Source organism: Aotus nancymaae, unplaced genomic scaffold (assembly GCF_030222135.1).
Source record: "Aotus nancymaae isolate 86718 unplaced genomic scaffold, 86718_ANA_hifiasm-v0.15.2.pri h1tg000089l, whole genome shotgun sequence".
In the NCBI taxonomy this organism is placed as follows: domain Eukaryota; kingdom Metazoa; phylum Chordata; class Mammalia; order Primates; family Aotidae; genus Aotus; species Aotus nancymaae.
In genome coordinates, this window is record NW_026988504.1 from 15788497 (window position 1) to 15810138 (window position 21642).

Here is a 21642-nt window from a genome sequence, read left to right on the forward strand (position 1 = left end):
AGAATTTAGTAATAAGATGTAATTTATTATGAATTTCTAGTTCTTGATTAAGATGTGAGTTTCAGATTGCTTATTATAAACTAATTAAATATAAGAAAGCCGCAGATGTACCAATACTGACAATGTATCATGGAATCAAAGATTACAATTCATGAATTCTATGTACCTAAAATCTTTTTTAAAAAGATAAAATATGAGGATGGTTTGATTTGAAATACATTTGCAATGAGAAAGTTTAATACAAATGTTTCCTAATCAGCAAATCTAAGACAAAAAGAAAAAAGGTGGTGAGTATCAGAAGAAGATGCAATATAAAAAAATCATTAAATATCATTCAAATAATCATGAATGAGTCACAGGACATGAAATATTCATTTGAAAAATAGCAGAGGAAGAAAGAAGAGGTTAAAGCCTGACAAAGTCAAGAGAAGAAGGCAAAGGAAGTGGTCTTCAAGGGAATACCATGGCAACTTACCCAGGACTAGGAAAGGTTGAAGGCCCTAGAACAATGGGTGACCACAGAATGCATAATTTATATATCATACTCCCTTCTCCTAATGCAGATCCCTAGAATAAATACAATAGACTCTACTTATCCATGTTTTTCTTTCCTCTGTTTCAGTTACTCACACTCGAATGCAGAGGTGAGTACAATAAAATATTTTGAGAGAAAGAGGGAAACTATTTTCACACAATTTTTATTAAAGTATATTGTTACAATTGTTCTATTTTATCATTAGCTATTGTTGTTAGTCTCCTACTGTACATAACTGATAAACTAAATTTTATCATCAGTGTGTATGTATAGGAAAAGACACAGGGCATATAGGTTTTAGTACTATCAGGTGTTTCTGGCAGCCTCTGGGAGTCTTGAAACATATTCCTCTAGAATAAGAGGGAATTGCTACATCAAACACTAATCAGTTCCTCACTGAATATAGAGTCCACTCAGATACCTCAGGGAAATAGGCAACTTGGAAAAAGTAAAAGCCATCATTTCTTGATCCAATTCCAAACTGACCACTCAAAAGCTACCAAGTCATATTTACCTTTACAGTCAACCTTACACCTACTATGGCTTAGAGAATCTTCCCGGCCCCCAAAATTCTCTCCAATTTCTCTCTAGTGTTTTAAGTTACACGAAAATTCTCGAAGATAAGAAAAAGACTTTCATTCCATAATTAAAAATAACAGGTCAGGAGAAAAGATAGCAGCAAAACTTTATTCACACTGGATTTTGTTGTGCCAACCAATAAGCATAAAAGACCAGTAGATTATTTTGATAGACAAAAGGGCTGCAGAACAGGAAGACAGTAGACTCTTCCTGTCTCTGGCCCTTTCCATAGAAAGAAGAAAAATTCTGTAAGAAAAATTTCCATAGAGAAAAGAAAAGGATGCAAGAAAAAAGATTGTAGCTAACTTTAGAGATCCATGTGCTATAAGTTCATGACATATGAGAGGAGGCATCACAATAAGATCTTTCCACAGTTTAGCAGGACATTATCACTGAATTTCTATCTAACCTTGAACAACTCAATGTAAACAATTCTATGTCGATGGCAAAAATTGTTACTAGAGAAATTCAGTTTTTCTTCTATGTTGATACTAAATAATATAAAGAAAAAATTAATCTTAATAATCTAATTTTCAAACATAATCTTACCTGTCCTATGGGGTAATTTTAGAACAAAGGGCTTCATATCAACCACAAAGTGATCAAATTCTGCATCCAGCTTCTCCCACTTTTCTTCTTCACTTCCCACTTCCATAATCCAATCTGTAAAATATTTTAAATTAAAATATTGAGGGTCTATATACTGAAAACTACAAAACTCTGATGAGAGAGGAAAAAAAAAAAAAAAAACCTCCTAAGAGTTAAACATCAGTTCTCCCCAAACTGACCTGCAGATTTAATGCAATTCCAATCAAAACCCAGGAGAATTATTTGTAGAGCTAAGCTTAAGTCTAAAATTTACATGATAAGGTAAAGGAACTAAAGAGCCCAAACAATTTTGAAAAACTACAAAGTTGGAGGACTCATATTACCAGATTTTAAGATGTAATCCAAAGCCACAGTAGTCACGACAACTGTATTGGTGAAATGATAGACAGATCAATGGAAAAGATTAGAGAGTCCAGAAAGAGACTAAAACAAACATGAACAACTGATTTTCAACAAAGGTGTGATCCATGAAGAAATGACAGTTATTACAACAAATGATGCCATAACAACTGGATATCCATATCCAAAAAAAAAAAATTGAATCTCAACCTAAACTTCATCCTATACATAAAAATCAACTCAATATGAATCACAGACCTAAGTGTAAAAATGTAAAACTATAAAACTCTTAGAAGAAAGCATAGGAGGAAATCTTTGCAAACTTGAGTAAAGCAAAGATTTCTTATATACAACCTTAAAATCACTATCCACAAAAGGAAAAACTGGCCAGGCACGATGGCTCATGCCTGTAATCCCAGGACTTTGGGATGCTGAGACAGGAGGATTGCTTGAGCCCAGGACTTCAAGACCAGCCTGGACAACATGGTGAGACCCATCTCTACAAAAAAAATTAAAAATTAGCCAGGTGTAGTGGCAAGTACCTGTAGTCCCAGCTACTTGGGATGCTAAGATAAGAGGATTGCTGAAAAGTGTGATAGGTCAAGGCTGCAGTGGGGCATGATCACACCACTGAACTCTAGCCTCAGTGACAGACCAAGACCCTATCTCAAAAATAAAAAATAAAACTGATATATTGAACTTCATACACACACACAAAAACACTTTTGTTCTGCAAAAGACTCTGTTAAGGAATTGAAAAGATAAGTCACAGACCAGAACAAAATATTTGCAAATCATAGATCTCATACAAGACTTGTATCAAGAATACATAAGAAACTCTCAAAACTCAACCATCAGAAAACAAACTTCCAATAATCAGCAAAAAAATTAGTCCCTTTACCAAAGAAGAAATACAGATGGCAAGTAAGCACATGACAAGATGCTCAACATCATCAGTCATTACTGAAATGCAAATAAAAACTATACTGAGATACCACTACATCAAGAACACTACACATAAAAATGCAAACAATATCAAGTGCTGGTGAGGATGTACAACAGGAACTCTCATGCATTGCGGGTAGAAGTACAAAATACTACAGGCACTCTGGAAAGTAGTTTGGCAGTTTCTTACAAAGGTAAACATATATTCAGCCTATGACCCAGAAATCCCACTCCCAGATATTTACCTAAACGAAAAGAAAAATATATATATACACAAAAATCCAAATGTGATTTTTTAAAAACTAACCACCAAACAACTGAAAACAGCCCAAATGTCCCTCAACTGGGGACTAGATAAACTGTGGCATATCCATAAAATAACATAGTACTTGGCAACAGAAAGGAATGAACTACTGATACACATACAACATGGAAACTTCAAATCCATATGCTAACTGAAAGAAGCCCTTCTCAAAAGGCTGCATACTGTTTAATTCCATTTGTGTGACATTCTAGAAAAGGCAAACAATATAGGCATAAAGAACAGATCAGTAGCTCACGGAGTTAGCAGTGGGGGCAGAGTCTGAACACAAAGGGATGACGATCTAGGGTGTTGGAACTGTTCTGTACACTGTCTATAGAGGAAGCTACAAGAACCTACCTACACATGTAAAAACTCATAGAACTATATGCCAAAAAAGTGCATTTTCTGTATATAAATTTAAATTTTTTAATCCCCTTTAAAAACTGTAAAATATTGGTCATCATACTTCTTTCTAATTAGCAAGAAAAACACTGAATACAACGAAGGTGTATCTCAAAAATCAGCAGTGTAGGTTTTGACAAAATTTGTTAAGTTAAAAATACATCCACACTCTACATGTTCCTTTAAATTGTAAAATGTCTTGATAGGGATGTGCACTACCATTATGTTATGAATAGTGTCAATTTGTCATTTATTCCTTTTACAAATTCTATATTTGGTGAAAAGCTTTGTTCTGCCTCCTAAGCTATCTTGCTTATTCCACAAACTGCCCTCTCCCTGCTAAACCAGCTTCTAATATTTACCATATTATCAAATGGTTTCCACCATTTCATTATCAACAACCTCTTCATAGAAAGCTCTCTCTACCCAGTCTCTGTAAGTAAACCCTAGCTTTCACTTGCTGACTTTATTTTCCTCAGTCATTAGAGGTGAGCCAAGATCTCTCATAATCTCTCTCTCATTGTCTCTCTCTCTCCCTCCCTCCACTACCCCTTCTTTCATGCATTCTCTGTAGTCTTTCACTTTCTCCACCCAACCATGCAATGGAAGGAAAACACTTACCAACATCCATCCTGCCACTTCCCAACTACTGGTCTTCCTACCTCAGTCCCAAAATCCCTCATGGGGCTCCAACTATCTGATGACCACGTACTCCCCTTTCTCATCTCTGTCACTTGCTAAGAAACCCTTCTGATACCAGCCTCTTGTCCTCTTAAATGCTCTCTTCTTATTCCACTAGATCTTTCCTTTCTCCTTGGCAAGGCTGCACTCCCTTGATGCCCTCCTTCATGCTCTACAGGGTTTGCTGGAGAAAAATGGCACTGCCTTACAGTCAGATGGCTTCCAATATTACCTGAAACTTCAGGAGTCTTTTGCTATTTCCTACTCCACAAAGCAGCTTTAAAACTTTACCCAAATATCTTTCAGCCCCTTAAATAACTCTAGCCTTTCCTAATTCTCAATTTAAAAATCATACATCTTGCTTCGTGGGAAAAATAATGGTCAGGTGGGACCACCCCAAGATGTTATTCCCCCTACCTTTCAACTTACCTCTCAGAGAAGACACTCTGACCACCTCTGTTCCTGTATTAGATGCAATAACTCTCCTCTACCTATCCTCTATCAATTGCCTATTCGCTATGTAAATTTTTTTTATCTCCACTGACTCCTTCCCCTCTGATGGCAGCTGAGAAACATCTCAAAATCTGCCTGCTCTCTATTCTCACTGCCACAATCTCAGATAAAGGCCTACCCATCATTTACCTGAACTACTACAACAGCCTCATCATCTATCTCCATACTGACGACTTTCTCTACTTGTGCCCATTTTCCTCACCTGTTCCAGAATGAGTTTCCTAATGACAAAGCTAAGCCTATCACTTCCTGCTTAAAAATCTCCCCTCATTCTAGCATTCCATCCACCAAATCCACTTACTTTCTCCCATTCATCAACTTCCATCCAGATCTCACCCCTCTTCCATCTCCATCAAGGTAGCAAAAATCTGTCAAAGTTCACCAGTGATCCACTAATTGCCAAATCCAAAGGGCTATCTGCAGTTTGCATCCTATCTGATATCTTGACAGCATCTTCCACTTCTGACAACTCCCTACTCCTAGAAACTCTTCTTTGATTTCAGTAGTTCCACTCACTCCTGGGTCCCCTACTGACTCAGATCATTCCTTCCTGGTCTCTCAGTGGCTCTGGCTTCTCCAGTCAATATTAAATCAGGACCCTCCAGTTCTCTCTCCTTAGTCTCCTTCTGATCTGACTTTTCACTCTCCCTTAGTGACTGCATTCAGTACCATCACTTCAAGTATTTGTTTCATGCCATTCACCCTTAAATTTTATTTCAAATTCTAGCCTCTCTTTGCAACTCCAGACTCATTTACAATAGCCTCCTGAACCTTTTCAATAATGTCCAATAATGTCCCATATTTCAATAATGTTACCTAGATTTATATGTCCAAGAGAAAATCCTTCATGCTTCTCTCCATCAATCTATTCTATATTGTACTCTGCTTGATGACATCATCATCTACTTCATCTCCCAAGCTAAGAAGTTTCAATGTTCACATTCTCTAAACCCCAATAAATGCTGAAAAATATCTCAAAATCTGCCTGCTTCTCTTTTCTCACTGCCACGATCTCAGAGAAAGTCCTGCCCACCATTTATTTGAACTACTGCAGCTGCCTAATCATCTGTCTCCCTACTCAGTTTTCTCTACTTGAGTCAATTTTCCTCACCTATTCCAGAATGAGTTTCCTAATGACAAAGCTAAGCCTATCACTTCATGTTTAAAAGTCTCTCATGACTGCCTAAAACAATACACTCCAAACTCAAAGTTAGGCATACAAGTACCTTTGCATTTAGGCCTTTCTCTCACATCACACACACAAACACACACACACACCCTCCAAGCCCTTATCCAATGCCACACCCTTTTCATAGGCTATTCCCTCTACCTGGAGTCAGGTAAATGTGGCTTCAATGTCACCTGAGTGAAGCTGGCCCCACTTATCCTAGACTGGTTATTGTTCTGTTCTCAGTGTAAACTGTTCATATCTGTGTAACAGCACTTATCATGCTGGGTTTTTTTTTTTTTTTGAGATGTAGTTTTGCTCTTGTTATCTAGGCTGGAGTGCAATGGTATGATCTTGGCTCACGGCAACCTCTGCCTCCCAGGTTCAGCGATTCTCCTGCCTCAGCCTCCCTCAGCCTTCCAAGTAACTGGGATTACAGGCGCCCACTACCACACCTGGCTAATTTTGTATTTTTAGCAGAGACAGGGTTACTCCATGTTGGTCAGGCTGGTCTCGAACTCCCAAACTCAAGTGATCCACCCACCTCAGCCTCCCAAAGTGCTGGGATTACAGGTGTGAGAGCCACCGTGCCCAGCACCTGTGTATTATTATTCACACATCTTCCATTATCTGTGAGATGCTCCTGGAAGGCAGGGACCAAGATTTACACATCTCAGTAGGAACCTAGCATATTACCTGGTACTCATTAGGAGCAGAAGAATGTGTTGCTGAATAAACAGATTGACACTTTTACTTGACAAATGGTTTGTTTGTTTAATGCTTCTGTTCTAAGTACCAAATAAGTCTTCCAGAAAAGGAATACTGTATGCCACAAATTCCATTTACCAAAACTGGTCATCCTACCTTCTATATTACAATAGAAGAAAAATATTTCCAAATTCAAGACTTGGTTAAAATAAATTTTATTTAAATGAGTTTTCTGCTTGGCTGGTTGGCTAGGGGGGTTTTTGTTTGGTTGGTTGTTTTGTTTTACATCTGTACTATATATTCCATCAGTTATGTGCTAGGTAACAGAAGGCTATGATACCAGTGCTGGATGGAGATCATAATGTTAAAAAGCAACAAGTCAAATGGATGAACAAACCAATGGAAATTCATAAACCCAGAGTTTTAAAGCACAGCTCTTGGCTACATGTACTCCAGGGATCAAAGAGTATATACTGCCCATGTACTCAAACATTGGCCTGAGAACATCTATAGCTAAAGCTAAACAAAAAAGATTCCTCATAATCACTAATTCTCATTAAATCCTTTGACATGCGCAGCAAATGTTAGTGTTTAACGTTAGAGGAAACTAAAACTCAACCATTAAGTGACTAACTCAAAATCATGAAATCAAGCCCAAAGCTCAGATTAAAATTCTGAAACCTCTACCTCTCAGATTTGTTGTATCTGACCACTTGGCCATTTACATATGAGTGAGTAATATCTCTAACTAATTAAAAAGTATTTTGAAGGACAGGTGCGGTGGCTCAAGCCTGTAATCCCAGCACTTTGGGAAGCTGAGGCAGGTGGATAACTTGAGGTCAGGAGTTCAAGACCAGCCTGGCCAACATGGCGAAACCCCATCTCTACTAAAAATACCAAAAAAATTAGCTGGGCAAAGTGGCACATGCCTGTATTTCCAGCTACTCTGAGGCTATGGCAAGAGAATCACTTCAACCCAGAAAGCGGAGTTTACAGTGAGCCGAGATGGTGCCACTGCACTCCAGCCTGGGCAACAAGAGTGAAGCTCCATCTCAAAAAAAAAAAAAAAATTGAAAATTGAAAAACAAATTACATCATATTCACAAATTATATCTACTTACTTCCAGCTTATCAAAAGTTTCATACCATTTATCAGAATTGAAAATTTAAATGATAGAATTGAAAAATAAGTAAAGCAACATCTGTGGCTTAGGCTTAAAGAACTTATAGACTGGACGGGGAAAATGTGGCACATATACACCATGGAATATTATGCAGCCATCAAAAACCATGAGTTTGCGTCCTTTATAGGGACATGGATGAACCTGGAAACCATCATTCTCAGCAAACTGACATAAGAACACAAAATCAAACACCGCATGTTCTCACTCGTAGGCGGGTGTTGAACAATGAGAACACATGGACACAGGGAGGGAGCACTACACCCTGGGGTCTGTTGGCGGGAAATAGGTGAGGGACAGCGGGGGGTAGGAAGTTGGGGAGAGATAGCATGGGGAGAAATGCCAGATATAGGTGAAGGGGAGGAAGGCAGCAAATCACACTGCCACGTATGCACCTATGCAACAATCTTGCATGTTCCTCACGTGTACCCCAAAACCTAAAATGCAATAAAGAAAAAAAAATAAATATAAATATAAAAAAATAAAATAAAATAAAATAAAAAAGAACTTATAGTGTGCCTATTAGTTACATAAATTATTTCAAAGGTAACCCAGGAAGGAAGTTGTAGTGAGCTGAGATGGCACCACTGCACTCCAGCCTGGGCAACAGAGCAAGACTCTGTCTGAAAAAAATTAATTAATTAAATAATTTCAAAGGTTAAAAAAAAGTAAATTGGGTGATTTTTGCTTATAGCTACAATCTATATTTGGATCATGTCTCATATTAAACTCACCCACACTGTCTTTTTTTAAACCTGTTTCTTTGTGGACAACTACAAAATCGGCTAAGACCTTCTCAGGCGCTGACCTGCCCTAGACTCAGCAAATATAACCAAGGCACAAGTATTAAAACGCCTGGGAAAAAAAGGAGTCACAACTGCCAAGCAAAGAATACACTTCATTCGTGCCACACTTCTTGCCAAACAAAACAAACGTCTTGGAAGCTGTGTAAAATCCATTTTGTCCAATCAAATAATATTTTAAATAAATTGTGGGTCATTAAAGAAAACTGAGAAAATGTCGACAAGTGAAAAAGGTTTCCAGGTGCACGTTTTCTCTGGCTTACACGTGTGGATGTTTTGACAGGAGCCTTCCCTGACTCTGCCAGTAGCTCGGGGTGTGCGTTAGCAACAAACCTCAGTGTATTCCCTGGCCTGGCCCTACCATTTCCATGGTCATTTCACAGAGGAGGAAATGACTTAAGCTGAGGCTTAAGTGAGGTGAAGTCACTGACCTAGGTTCTTAGGGACAGTGACAGCTGGGCCTGAAACTGCACAAATTATTAATACCATGCATTCCACTGCTCTGCAGCCTGACCACTGTGGAGAGGCTCATGGAATTTCATGTGCCTTTTCTATCTTATTTTGACTCATCTTAAAATATTAAAGACAAATAAAAATAGCCGTGCAAAAATCAGAAAAGCTGTTCACATTTACTTATGTCGTTCTCTTCAACACTTAATTAACTCAGAAACTCGGGGTAGCATCCCCACAGCGCGGCAGTGCTGGGCTAGGGCCTCTCAAAGCCGACTGTCTATGACTTTCTGCAAACCAGCCAGCGCCCCAGTTCTGTCCCCGCGAATCCAGCTGATTGTTGCGAGACGCTTTTTTGGGAAGGAATTGAAAACTCCTGCGGTGCTGTTCCTGGCAGCCCTTCCTCGGCCCGCCAAGGCCCAGGCCCAGGCCGCGCTCCTACCTTGTCCAGGACACAGATTTCCTCTCACAGTCGCAAACCCTTGGGTCAGATTCCTGGACCACGTCAGGCCGATCAAATCGACTGATCAAACTTTACTTAGAACTTTCCCAAGCCTTCCGGGCTTGAATCGCGCTCTGCCTGCCGGGGACACCACAGCGGGCAGCGCCGGGACCCCCAGGGCGCGCGCCCCACAGGCCAGGAGAACGGGCCCGGGGCCTGCGGGCGACGCCCCTCCGCGAACGGGCCGCACGGGCCCGGCGGCCGCCACCGGCGCAAAATTCCACTCGAGAACCTGGTGGGAGGGGCGGGGGAAGGAAATTCGTAAAAAAAGAGAACCTGGCGCCACCACAGGCAAGCTTTCCGCTCGGCCGCCGCCGCCAACGCCGCCGCCACCGCCGCCCCTACCAAACGGTTTCAAATCCTTGCGGGCCGCTGGGTCGCCGCCGCCCAGCAGCCCGGGGGAGGGGACTTCGGCGCTCGCATTTCCCCGCCCCTTGCCCCACCCCTCTGGCCTGTGGCGCCGTTGCCATGGCGACCTCCCCGGCGGCGGCGACTACCAGCGCCTCAGGCTGGGGGCGGAGACTTCTGTGGGGGCATTTCTCCGCCCTCCAGCGGCGGCTTGCGCGCGACGCAGTTGCCATGGCGACGCTCCTGCTGGCCTAGCGGCAGCCAGGCTCACCCCCGAACTTGCGCGCCCCTTGGCTGGTCCCGGCCGAAGCTTCCTGGATGACCCTACAGCGGCTTGAATGCAGCTGCTCTCTGGCATCCTGCGCAGAGAGTCGGTTGTGATCACGTTAGGACAGTGGCGAAAGAATAATGGGGTGGCTGGAGTATGTTCACAGAAGCCGGGAGTCCGTTATGTGGACGGACATCAGAGTTGAATAAGTCTCAAGTGAAAATTTCCTCCCTCTCTGATAAATCACAACCCAAATCAAATTATTTTCAAGTTTCTTTTTAAAACCCATCCCACTGGAAGTAAACACCAACAGTTCTTTCTTGTTTCAAAGACAAATCATGCTAAGGAAAATAAAAGTATATAGACTGCTTTTAAGACTGTTTGGTTTTCAAAAACATATTTGAATATGTTTATAGCAAAGGAATGATCTATAATCCAGATCATTTGCACTGAGAATCAAGGATGCAAAACCTAGCTTGCAATTGCAGGAATTGAACCAGTCAGTGAAGACATTCAAAATAGATAAACTACACCACTCCAACCTCAGGAGGAGGAGGATATTGGTCAAAGGATACAAAATTTAAGTTAGATGGGAGGAATAAGTTCAAGAGATCTATTGTACAATGTGGTGACCCCAGTTAATGACAATGTATTATGCTCTTGAAAATTGCTTAAACAGTGCATCTTAAGTGTTCTCATCACAAAATTGATGAGTATGTGAAGCAATGCATATGTTAATTAGCTTGATTTAGTCATTTCACAATATTGTGCATGATAAATATATGCAATTTTAAAATTATAAATAAACTGCATTGCTAAAAATATGAAATGAATTTGACAAATGGTGTCTAAATGAATATGAAAAGAAAACTAGAGGATAAATAAACAAGATAAATCAAAGGAAAAAATGTAAAGTTCAAGCTCATCTCAGAGGAAATTACAGCAGAAAAAATATGACTGCAGATGACAAATGTCTTTAAATATTTTCTCTACTTAGGTGAAAATAAGATTAGGAAATCTCCCTTCCCATTTTTTTTTTTCAAGTCTTGCTCTGTCACCCGGACTGGAGGGCAGTGGTGCGATCTCAGGGCAGTGGTGCGATCTCAGCTCACTGCAACCTCTGCCTCCCAGGTTCAAGCAATTCTCTTGCCTCAGCCTCCCGAGTGGTTGGGATTACAGGCATCTGCCACCACGCCCAGCTAATTTTTTATTTTTAGTAGAGATGGAGGTTTCACCATGTTGGCCAGTCTGGTCTCGAACTCCTGACCTTGTGAACTGCCTGCCTCGGCCTCCCAAAGTGCTGGGATTACAGGTGTCAGCCACCGTACCCTGCCTTCCTTCCCACTTTTAAAAACAAGCTGATTGTCATTTTTTTCATTTATATATTTTTTGTTTATATGTATATACACACACATACATATTTTTATGCAAAGAAAAATGTTAAGATATGCATATAGAGTTTTATTATTTACGTTATGCATATATAACATAAACAGGATACCAGCTTGAGTCTGAGCTGTGTTCACCTTAGAACTCCAGCCTAGATGTCATGTTTAAAGGACTAGTGGGCAAGGTTCACTTGGAACCTCCTTACCTGAGAACCAAGGAACCTCCTAGAAAGTAAGTCATCCTGGTGGAGTTCATTGGCTCACGCCTGTAATCCCAGCACTTTGGGAGGCTGAGGCGAGTGGATCATGAGCTCAGCAGTTTGAGACCAGCCAGGCCAATATGGTGAAACTCCATCGCTACTAAAAATATAAAAATTAGTAGGCATGGTGGCAGACGCCTGTGGTCCCAGCTACTCAGGAGGCTGAGGCAGGAGAATCGCTTGAACCCGGGAAGTGGAGGTTGCAGTGAGCCAATATAGCACCACTGCACTCTGTCTAAAAAAAAAAAAAAAGCAAGTCATCCTAAAGATATCTGGTTCAATGGCAATATGCAAATATTGAAGGAGAAAGTGATGCTATAGTACTGGCCATGAATTGCCCTTCATGTAGCATCCTTCTCTTCGTATGAGTAATTCCTAAACTTACAGTGTAAGTAACTTCCTTTGAGAATTTTCTTTTTTTTTTTTAGAGGCAGAGTCTGCCTGTATCACCTAGGCTGGAGTGCAGTGGCGTGATCATAGCTCACTACAGCCTCCAACTCCTGAGCTCAAGCAATCCTTCCACCTCAGCCTCCCAAGTAGCTCAGTCAGAGAGAGAGCTCTACTATAAGGTAGCTCTCTCAGATACAGAGCACCCATGTGACTCATCCTGGAGACCTCTACAAATATTTGGGAAGAAATTGCTGAACTCAGAGTCCATTCAGGGACCTCAAGGATGAAGCTACATAAATACTCTCTTGTAACAGTTGCAGTGTAGCCCCAGGCTTATGTGGCCTGAAAAATGCAGTGTCTCATACGTGTTTTACAGTCAAACACCTATGGTAACCAGTGAATTTTCCTTCTATTTCTAGTTACTTCATAAAGATAATCATCTTCCAACTCAATGTACATTTATTGAACACCTGGTATATGCAGGCATTTTAAGGGAATGTTTCCTCTACTAGAGATGCTGTGACACTTTGCTCTTCACCTTAGCTTAAATATTAGTACCTCAGAGAGGCCTTCACTAATTCTCAAACCAGCCCTTATTCCCTTTCAAATCCCCTGGTTCTCTTTTCTTCATTTCATTTATCAAAACTGTCATCAAATATTAATTGGTATAATCTTTTTTTTTTTTTTTTTTTGAGACAGAATCTCCCTTTGTCGCCTAGACTGGAGTGCAGTGGTGCAATCTCAGCTCAGTGCAACCTCTGCCTTCCAGGTTCAGCGATTCTCCTGCCTCATCCTCCCTAGTAACTGGGATTACAGCTGGGTGCCACCACGCCCAGCTACTTTTTTATATATTAGATAGAGGTGGGGTTTCACCATGTTGATTGGGCTGATCTCAAACTCCTGACCTCAAGTGATCCACCTGCCTCAGCCTCCCAAAGTGCTGGGATTACAGGTGTAAACCACCGTGCCCACAGCATGTGTAATCTTTTTAAAATGTCTATAGTTTCCAAAAGAATCCTGTTAGGTTCATGATTGCACAGACCGCACCTTCCAGGGTAGCACATAGAGACAATCCATAAATGTTCATTGAATCACCAAATGAATGCACATTAACTTTCATGCTTTTCTCTGCACATGAGGTAGAATATGGCCACCCTATTTATAAAGCTTCCAGTAGAGAAACCTGGAAGACTGACTTTTCTGAATTCAATTCGCTTGCTAAGGAGAGTGAAGCTGATCGGTCTAATTTGAATCAGGTAAGCACAATTACTCCAATGAGATGTGGGCAAGAGATTGGGCATCCCACTGTATAAACATGACATTGTTAGCTCATCTTTGCACTTGCGGGAGAAGGGTTGGGTTCTTTTCTCAGAGAATGGAACTGATCGGACTCCAAATGGTTCCAACTACAACAAAGAATCTGGATTTGTGAGAAAAAAGATAAGTCTTCACTCTCCAAAAATGCATGATATAGTAGGAGGTAATAAGACCAATACCAAATAACCATATTTCGATTCAGATTATGTCACCTGGCTTAAAAGGTATATAAATAATGTTATGGGATAGAAAGAAAACACTGTGCTGTGATTATAAAGTTAGTGTAGGAACATATATACTGAACCTTGTTTTATCTTTGATACAAAGATAGTGATATTGAAACATTATTTCAATTGAAAGTATTGTTTCCTAACAGCTACAAATCACTTAAATGAAAGTAGATTTGTTTCAAAAACAAATGACATCTTACCTCAATTTTAAAAAATCAAATGGCAACAATGTTGATAATTGTAGTATAAACAGGACCCTAAAAAAAATAATTGTTTTTCTTTCCTGTGTGGGAAGATAATTGTGCCATACTTCCCATGCTGAACGGGATCTGCTTATTTTCAAAATATAAACTTAAGAACTAGTCTAAGATGACATTGAACAATGTGAACTCAATTATTCTCTACAAAAAGAAAAAAACACAGGAAAATGTGAGTTTTTAATAATTAGAAAGATAATAATTATTCGTATGTAATTTGAACTAACCTGCATCTTGTAAGAATTAAATCTTATGATCTGCATATTTTAAACGCTTGCTCTGTAAAATTAAAGTAACTATAATAGGAGACTTAGAGGTTACCTTCGTTTGTTTAAGCCACTGTTATCTGGGTTTTTTGTTTTGCAAAGTCAAATGTAAATCTGAGGGAAGAAGAGGAGCTGGGCCTGAAGGAGCCTCTAGGGAATCACTAGTGCTGTGGGTGTTTGCAAGTGGCAGGGAGCCAGGCCTGGGCAGGGTGTGTTGCGATGCCAGAGCAGGTGGTGCAGAAGGTGGTGGTCACTCCCTGGTGCTCCTCCGTGTGGTGGATCATTTCAATCGAATGGTCAAGGTTGGAAACCAGAAGGGCGTTGTTGGCGTGCTTTTGGGGTCATGGCACAAGAAATTACTTGATGCATCGAACAGTTTTGCAGTTCCTTTCAATGAAGATGACAAAGACAATTCTGTGTGGGTTTTAGACCATGATTTGGAAAATATGTATGGAATGTTTAAGAAAGTCAATGCCAGAGAAAGAATAGTTGGCTGATACTACACAGGTCCTAAACTACACAAGAATGACGTCACCATCAATGAACTCATGAAAAGATCTGTCCTAACTCGGTATTGGTCATTACTGACATGAAGCCAAAGGACCTAGGGCTGCCCACAGAAGCGTACATTTCAGTGGAAGAAGTCCATGATGATGGAACTCCAACCTCGAAAACATTCCAGCACGTGACCAGTGAAATTGGAGCAGAGGAAGCTGAGGAAGTTGAACACTTGTTACGAGACATCAAAGACATGACGGTGGGCACTCTTTCCCAGTAGATCACAAACCAGGTCCACGGTTTGAAGGGACTGAACTCCAAGCTTCTGGATATCAGGAGCTACCTGCAAAAAGTAGCCACAGGCAAGCTGCCCATCAATCACCAGATCATCTACCAGCTGCAGGACGTCTTCAACCTGCTGCCAGACGTTAGCCTGCAGGAGTTTGTTAAGGTCTTTTCCCTGAAGACCAACAACCAGCTGGTAGTAGTGTACTTGGCCTCGCTGATCCATTCTGTGGATCATCAACAACAAGATTGCCAGGAGAAAGGAGAGCAAAAAGATAGAAAACATGACAAGGAGAAAGATAAGGGAAAGAGTGATGTAAAGAAAGAAGAGAAAAAGTAAAACATGTATTAAAATAGCTTTTTGATGCCTGAAATCCCAGCATTTTGGGAGGCCAAGGTGGGTGGATCACCTGAGGTCAGGGGTTCGAGACCAGCCTGACCAACATGGAGAAACCCCGTCTCTAATAAAAATACAAAATTAGCCAGGTGTGGTAGTGTGTGCCTGTAATCCCAGCTGCTAGGGAGACTGAGGCAGGAAGAATCACTTGAACCCGGTAGGCGGAGGGTGAAGTGAATCAAGATCGCACTATTGCACTCCATCCTGGGCAACAAGAGTGAAATTCTGTCTCAAAAAAATAAATAAATAAAATTTAGAAATAAAAACAAAAGTTTTCATGGTTTCAAAGTTTCATTTCCCTTACAAAGAAATTGAAAAATACCAAAAAGTTTAAAGGAGAAAAAAATTATGTGTATTCCTGCCATTAAGTAATAACCACTATTAACATTTGTATATACTTACTCAAATTTTTATATCTATATCATCATTTTTAATGTCTACTTATTATATCATCATGTGGATATAACAGTTTTCTTAATTGCTGTCCTGTGGTTACCAATTTTTTTGCCCTTATAAATAATGTTGCAATCAATGCCTTTGAATATATACATCTTGGTTGAAGTTTTAGCTATCTCCATAAGAGATTCCTATGGGAATTATAAAAGCATTAAGGCTTTTGATCAGTACTGCCAAAGGACTTACTGGAAGTATTCTGCAAATTTTCAATTTCACTCAATGGTCTGTGAGAAGGGCTATCTCACATTAATGGTTTTTAAAATCTGTGCTAATTGTACATTACAAAGAAAAGCATCTCTTTTTACTTTGCATTTTTGACTATTAGAGAAGTTGAAATATTTAAATATCTCTATTAGTCTTTTCTTCTTCTGCAAAATATCTCTTTTGCCTTTTGTCTATTATGTGGAATTTTATATATAGTTATATAGACATATTAGACAGCTATAAATATCTTTCATATTATTAATTTATTGTTTCAAAACTAGCAATATGCATAAGCTAACATTCAAAATAATCAAATTTCCATGATTCACCATTTGCATTAAGATACTCTGTATCATTAGAGTGAAATACGTAAATGACTTTTACCTATCTAGGTGGAAAAAAATTTGTGAATACTAAGAATTAAAATTAACATAGAAACACATTAGAGACAAGTATGAAAACAATCCTGTACCTGGTAAATTCCTTAAATTGAACAGTAAGTAATGCAGAATTGTCTATTTACAGACCAAAAAAGTATAGGTTATATCACAAATGAATGCATTATAGGCTGGATGCAGTGGCTTATGCCTGTAATCCCAACACTGTGGAAGGCTGAGGCAAGCAGATTACTTGAGCCCAGGTGTTTCAGACCAGCCTGGGCAAGATAGCAAGACCCTGTCTCTATTTTTCTTTTTTTTATTTTACTTTAAATTCTGGGGTACATGTGCAGATCTTGCAGGATTGTTACATAGTCACATGCATGGTGGTTTGCTGCCTCCATCCCCCCATCACCTACGTTAGGTATTTCTCCTAATGTTATCCCTCCCCAATCTCCCCACTCTGTTATCCCTCCCCTAGGCCTCCACCCCTCAACAGACTCCAGTGTGTGATGTTCCCCTCTCTGTGTCCATGTGTTATCATTGTTCAACATCCACTTATGAGTGAGAACATGCGGTGTTTGGTTTTCTGTTCTTGTGTCAGTTTGCTGAAAATGATGCTTTCCAGATTCATCCATGTTCCTGCAAAGGACATGAACTCATCCCTTTTTATGGCTGCATAGTATTCCATGGTGTATATGTGCCACATTTTCTTTATCCAGTCTATCTTTGATAGGCATTTGGGTTGGTTGCAAGTCTTTGCTATTGTAAACAGTGCTGCAATAAACATATGTGTGTATGTGTCTTTATAATAGATCGATTTATAATCCTTTGAGTATATGCCCAGTAATGGAATTGCCGGGTCAAATGGTATTTCTATTTCTAGATCCTTGAGGAATATTTTTTAAATAAAATGAATAAGGGCTGAGCACAGTGCTTCATGCCTGTAATCCCAGCACTTTGGGAGGCCAAGACAGGCAGATCATCTGAGATTGGGAGTTCAAGACCAGTCTGACCAACATGGAGAAACCCTGTCTCTACTAAAAATACAAAATTAGCTGGGTGTGGTGACACATGCCTGTAATCCCATCTACTCAGGAAGCTGAGGCAGGAGAATCACTTGAACCCAGGAGGTTGAGGTTGCGGTGTGCCAAGATCACGCCATTGCACTCCAGCCTGGTCAAAAAATGTGAAACTCCATCTCAAATAAATAATGCATACATACATACAATATATACAGTATAAAGATTGCAGAAACTAAGAATTATGAGGTATATTTTATTTTCTTCACTACTAAAAAGAGAGTCACCGCCTTTAGCACAATGACTTTGGATTTCTTCCTTATGCTAGAACTAAGCAATATTAATTTCATTCCTCCTTCTGCTGTTTATTCTATCTTAGCCTCTTTTCATGCTATAGGACATTAACAGAGATAAACTGGCTATTCTTTCTCCCTTCCCTTCAGTAATATACATATCATCATAATGCCCTAGCCAGTATCCCAGTATCCATAAAACTAACCACCTAAGGTACTTCCTAGACTTGCATATACAACAATTCTACCAACCTGTTTCAGCAGTAGGCTGTAAAACTCCAACTTTAAAGTGCAAATATTTCCAGGAAGCCACTGGGAAAAGTCGTAGCCTAACTAGCAGTATAAAAATGGCACGAAAGACATCATTCTGAAGTTTGGATATCTGGTTCTGTCACTTATTAGCTTTGTGACCTGGGTAAACCAAGTTACATAATCTTCCTAAGCTTCAGTTTATTTATTTTCCTTATGGGATGATTACGGAGATTGAGTTAACAGAGGAGAGATATACAGAAAAATTTACCCAGTGTCTGACACAGGAGATTTCAATACCAAGTCTTTTCTTTCCCAACTGTTTTGCCAGCACTTTGGAAAGGAATAGCTACCACTAGGAGGCAGCAATAGCACACAAAGAACTAATCATTATGTACATGTGCATGCACGCGTGCACGCACACACACACCTTCACATGCATTTGCATGGCCACATACACAAAGCACACACATTCAAACTACATACACAAATCCACATGCATACCACACATACCACATATATACTCACACACTCACACAAAAGGGACAAATATGCTCACACACTTGCACACCAATCACATAACACACTCTCACACACACAGGCATACTGGCACACACATGCACACAACTCAAGCTGTTTTCTTTCCTTTTCTTTCCTTCTTTTATCTTTTTAATCTTTTATTGAGCAATTAAAGCAGGGAATGATCCTCAGGGTAGTAGATGGAAAATGTCACTAAGGAATAGTACTTATTATTGAGTTTGGGGCACAAGAATGAGATCCTATATATTGAAAGACTGATCAACATATTACAAGAGAATTATATTATAAACTTCTTGCAGAAATAAAGCATAAGAGGTAAGTTAAAACACTGATTCTTGGCTGGGCGCAGTGGCTCACGCCTGTAATCTCAGCACTTTGGGAGGCAGAGGGAGGCAGATCACAAGGTCAAGAGATCGAGACCATCATGGCCAGCATGGTGAAACCCTGTCTCTACTAAAAATACAAAAATCAGCCAGGCATGGTGGCACCCGCCTGTAATCCCAGCTGAGGCAGAAGAATCACTTGAACCTAGGAGGCAGAGGTTGCAATTAGCCAAGATGACACCATTGCACTCCAACCTGGGTGACAGAGAGAGACTCCATCTTAAAAAACAAACGAACATATTTCCATTTCTACGTCAGGTTTGGAAGCAAAGCCTCAGCCACTAACAAAATTTTCCCTGCCTGTTTGCTGTCTTTTATATGGTGAATAAATGGCTAAATGAATAAAACCTGGTTCTAAGTGGTTAAAAAAAAAAAAAAAAAAAAAAAAAAAACAAACGAACAAACAAAAAATGGATTCCTTTGTATTTAGAATGCCGCCCTGCCATAAACCAAGAGGAAAAAGATGGTCATTGGCAAGCACCTTCAGAGACCTACTTGTCTTGGAAGAAGACAAATGCATATATAGAGTTTATAGTTATATAGTTATATGCATTTATAGAGTTTTATAGTTTATTAGAGTTAGTTTAGTCTATGATTGCTAGGTGAGTAATATTACTTTGGGAAGATTCAATTCAACTGTGCAAAAATAGAGAATGATAACCAGCTCCTTGTGGTTGTAGTTCTTTCTTCGCTAGGCTACCTGTGACGGCTAGGCCTTCCTGTACTGTCTCCAGCAGGGGAGATCACTGCACACTATGGCTAGGAAGGGTACAGCAGAACTGTGATGATAGGCAACCTAGTGATCAAAGCATTTAAGAGGAAAAATGCTTGAAAAAGGGGATCTACTTATGGCACAAAATGGACCACACAGTCACTAAATAGAGGGGCTTGCAATTGGGCACATTCTAGTGATGGACTCCTCAAATCCAAATTGCCTCTTCCCATTACAAAAATAGCAGCTTTTTATTTCTGTGAAAATATCGTTAAATTAGAGGAATCAGGACTATCGTCTAAGCGCTAAAGTCTACTCTGATTACTTTTCAGGGATCCAAACCTATCCAACAGCCTAAAATGCCTTTCAGTGAATAAAATGACACAAAACACAACCTTCAACAAACTTGCCATATCCAGGAGCTTCTTGGTTGAATAGGCTCAGCAAGGGAGGAGTGTTGGAAAGGTGTTACGTGTTTAAAAGAGAAGTGCTGAGGTGTCAAAGTTAGGCATGCTGAGGCTGGGCATGGTGGCTCACGCCTGTAATCCCAGCACTTTGGGAAACTGAGGTGGGTGGATCACCTGAGGTCAGGAGTTCGAGACTAACCTGACCAACATGGTGAAACCCCGTCTTTACTAAAAATACAAAATTAGCCTGGCATCGTGGTGCATGCCTGTAATCCCAGCTGCTCGGGAGGCTGAGTCAGGAGAATTGCTTGAACCCGAGAGGCAGAGGTTGCCGTGAGCCGAGATCATGCCATTGCACTCCAGCCTGGGCAACAAGAGCAAAACTCCATCTCAAAAAAAAAAAAAAGGGCATGCTGAATATCTGATGCTACCAAAATGCAGACCTAATTATTATGTATAGGAGTAGTGTATGCGTACATAAATATGTGTATGTATTTCCCAGCTCTGTCTGTTGAAGAGCACCTGGAAGCAGTGATGCTTCAGTATCAATGAGCACACCCAGACACAACGCAGACCTTGATTTCTAAACACCATAATCTTCAGCTCACTGGGGAAAGTGGAGGTTTAAAAATTATGACATGCTTGGAGTACTGTGTTTTAACCAAAAGTAAAGAAGGGCTCGAAGACGAAAGTGGAGGAAGGTGACCAAATAGAGACCTCCAGTGATCATCCCCCTCATAGAGACACCAAATAGAACAACCATCCATGCAAAAAAGCACCTTCATAACAAATTGGTTTTTAAGGTTAAGTAAAGGGAATCTGGAGCTTTTGAATGACAGCGTAGAAGGGAGGGGAGTCACTCTGGTCTCTGTAAAAGGAAGAGAAGCATCTTGGAGAAAAGATCCAGTCCCTATCACATGGAATTGGGTTAAGTTCTAAGAAAGACACACGGGTGGAGAAATTCTATGGAGAACACACATTGTAGGAGAAGTGATGGGTAGTACACAGTGCAGATGGCAAAGGGAAATAACTCCAGGACTTTTGCAAAAACAAGGACTAAAGAGTTGGGGTGGTAGCTGGAAAAAAGATGTAAAGTAACAGGGCTTTTTTTTTAATGGGTGATATTCCTGTGTATCTGTGTGCTGATTAAAGTGTTCCAATAAAAAGGGGAAAATAAGCATGGAAGAGCACTAATTGGAGGAGAAAAATCCTTAAGTAGGAGAGAGAAGATGAGACCTAGCACATAAAGAGAGGGTTTGTCCTGGATGTTCATCCATTGTAACCAGACAGAAGGCAGATTCCATGTTTACCAATACTGGTAGACTGATGGATTTGGGAGTGGAAAGATACAAACACGATCTTTTCTATTTTGTCAG

General features: G+C 40.2%; 1 protein-coding gene and 1 pseudogene across 10 annotated transcripts in view; one reads left to right on the forward strand and one right to left on the reverse strand.

Moving 5' to 3' along the window:
* Window positions 1–10051, reverse strand: part of CEP112 (centrosomal protein 112) — a 664691-nt gene extending 654640 nt beyond the window's left edge. For 9 of the 10 annotated variants that reach the window (XM_064369449.1, XM_064369448.1, XM_064369450.1 and 6 more), the window contains exons 1-2: window positions 9996–10051; window positions 1664–1777 (exon numbers count right to left, since the gene is read on the reverse strand). In XM_064369449.1, coding sequence (XP_064225519.1) covers window positions 1664–1769 — 106 coding nt within the window. In that variant the 5' untranslated portion in view covers window positions 1770–1777; window positions 9996–10051. Of the gene's footprint in view, window positions 1–1663; window positions 1778–9659; window positions 9726–9995 lie in introns of those variants that run through there. The other variant, XM_064369446.1, reaches the window with a different exon arrangement.
* Window positions 10052–14662: 4611 nt separating this feature from the next.
* Window positions 14663–15566, forward strand: LOC105718288 (26S proteasome non-ATPase regulatory subunit 7-like; annotated as a pseudogene).
* Window positions 15567–21642: the final 6076 nt, after the last annotated feature.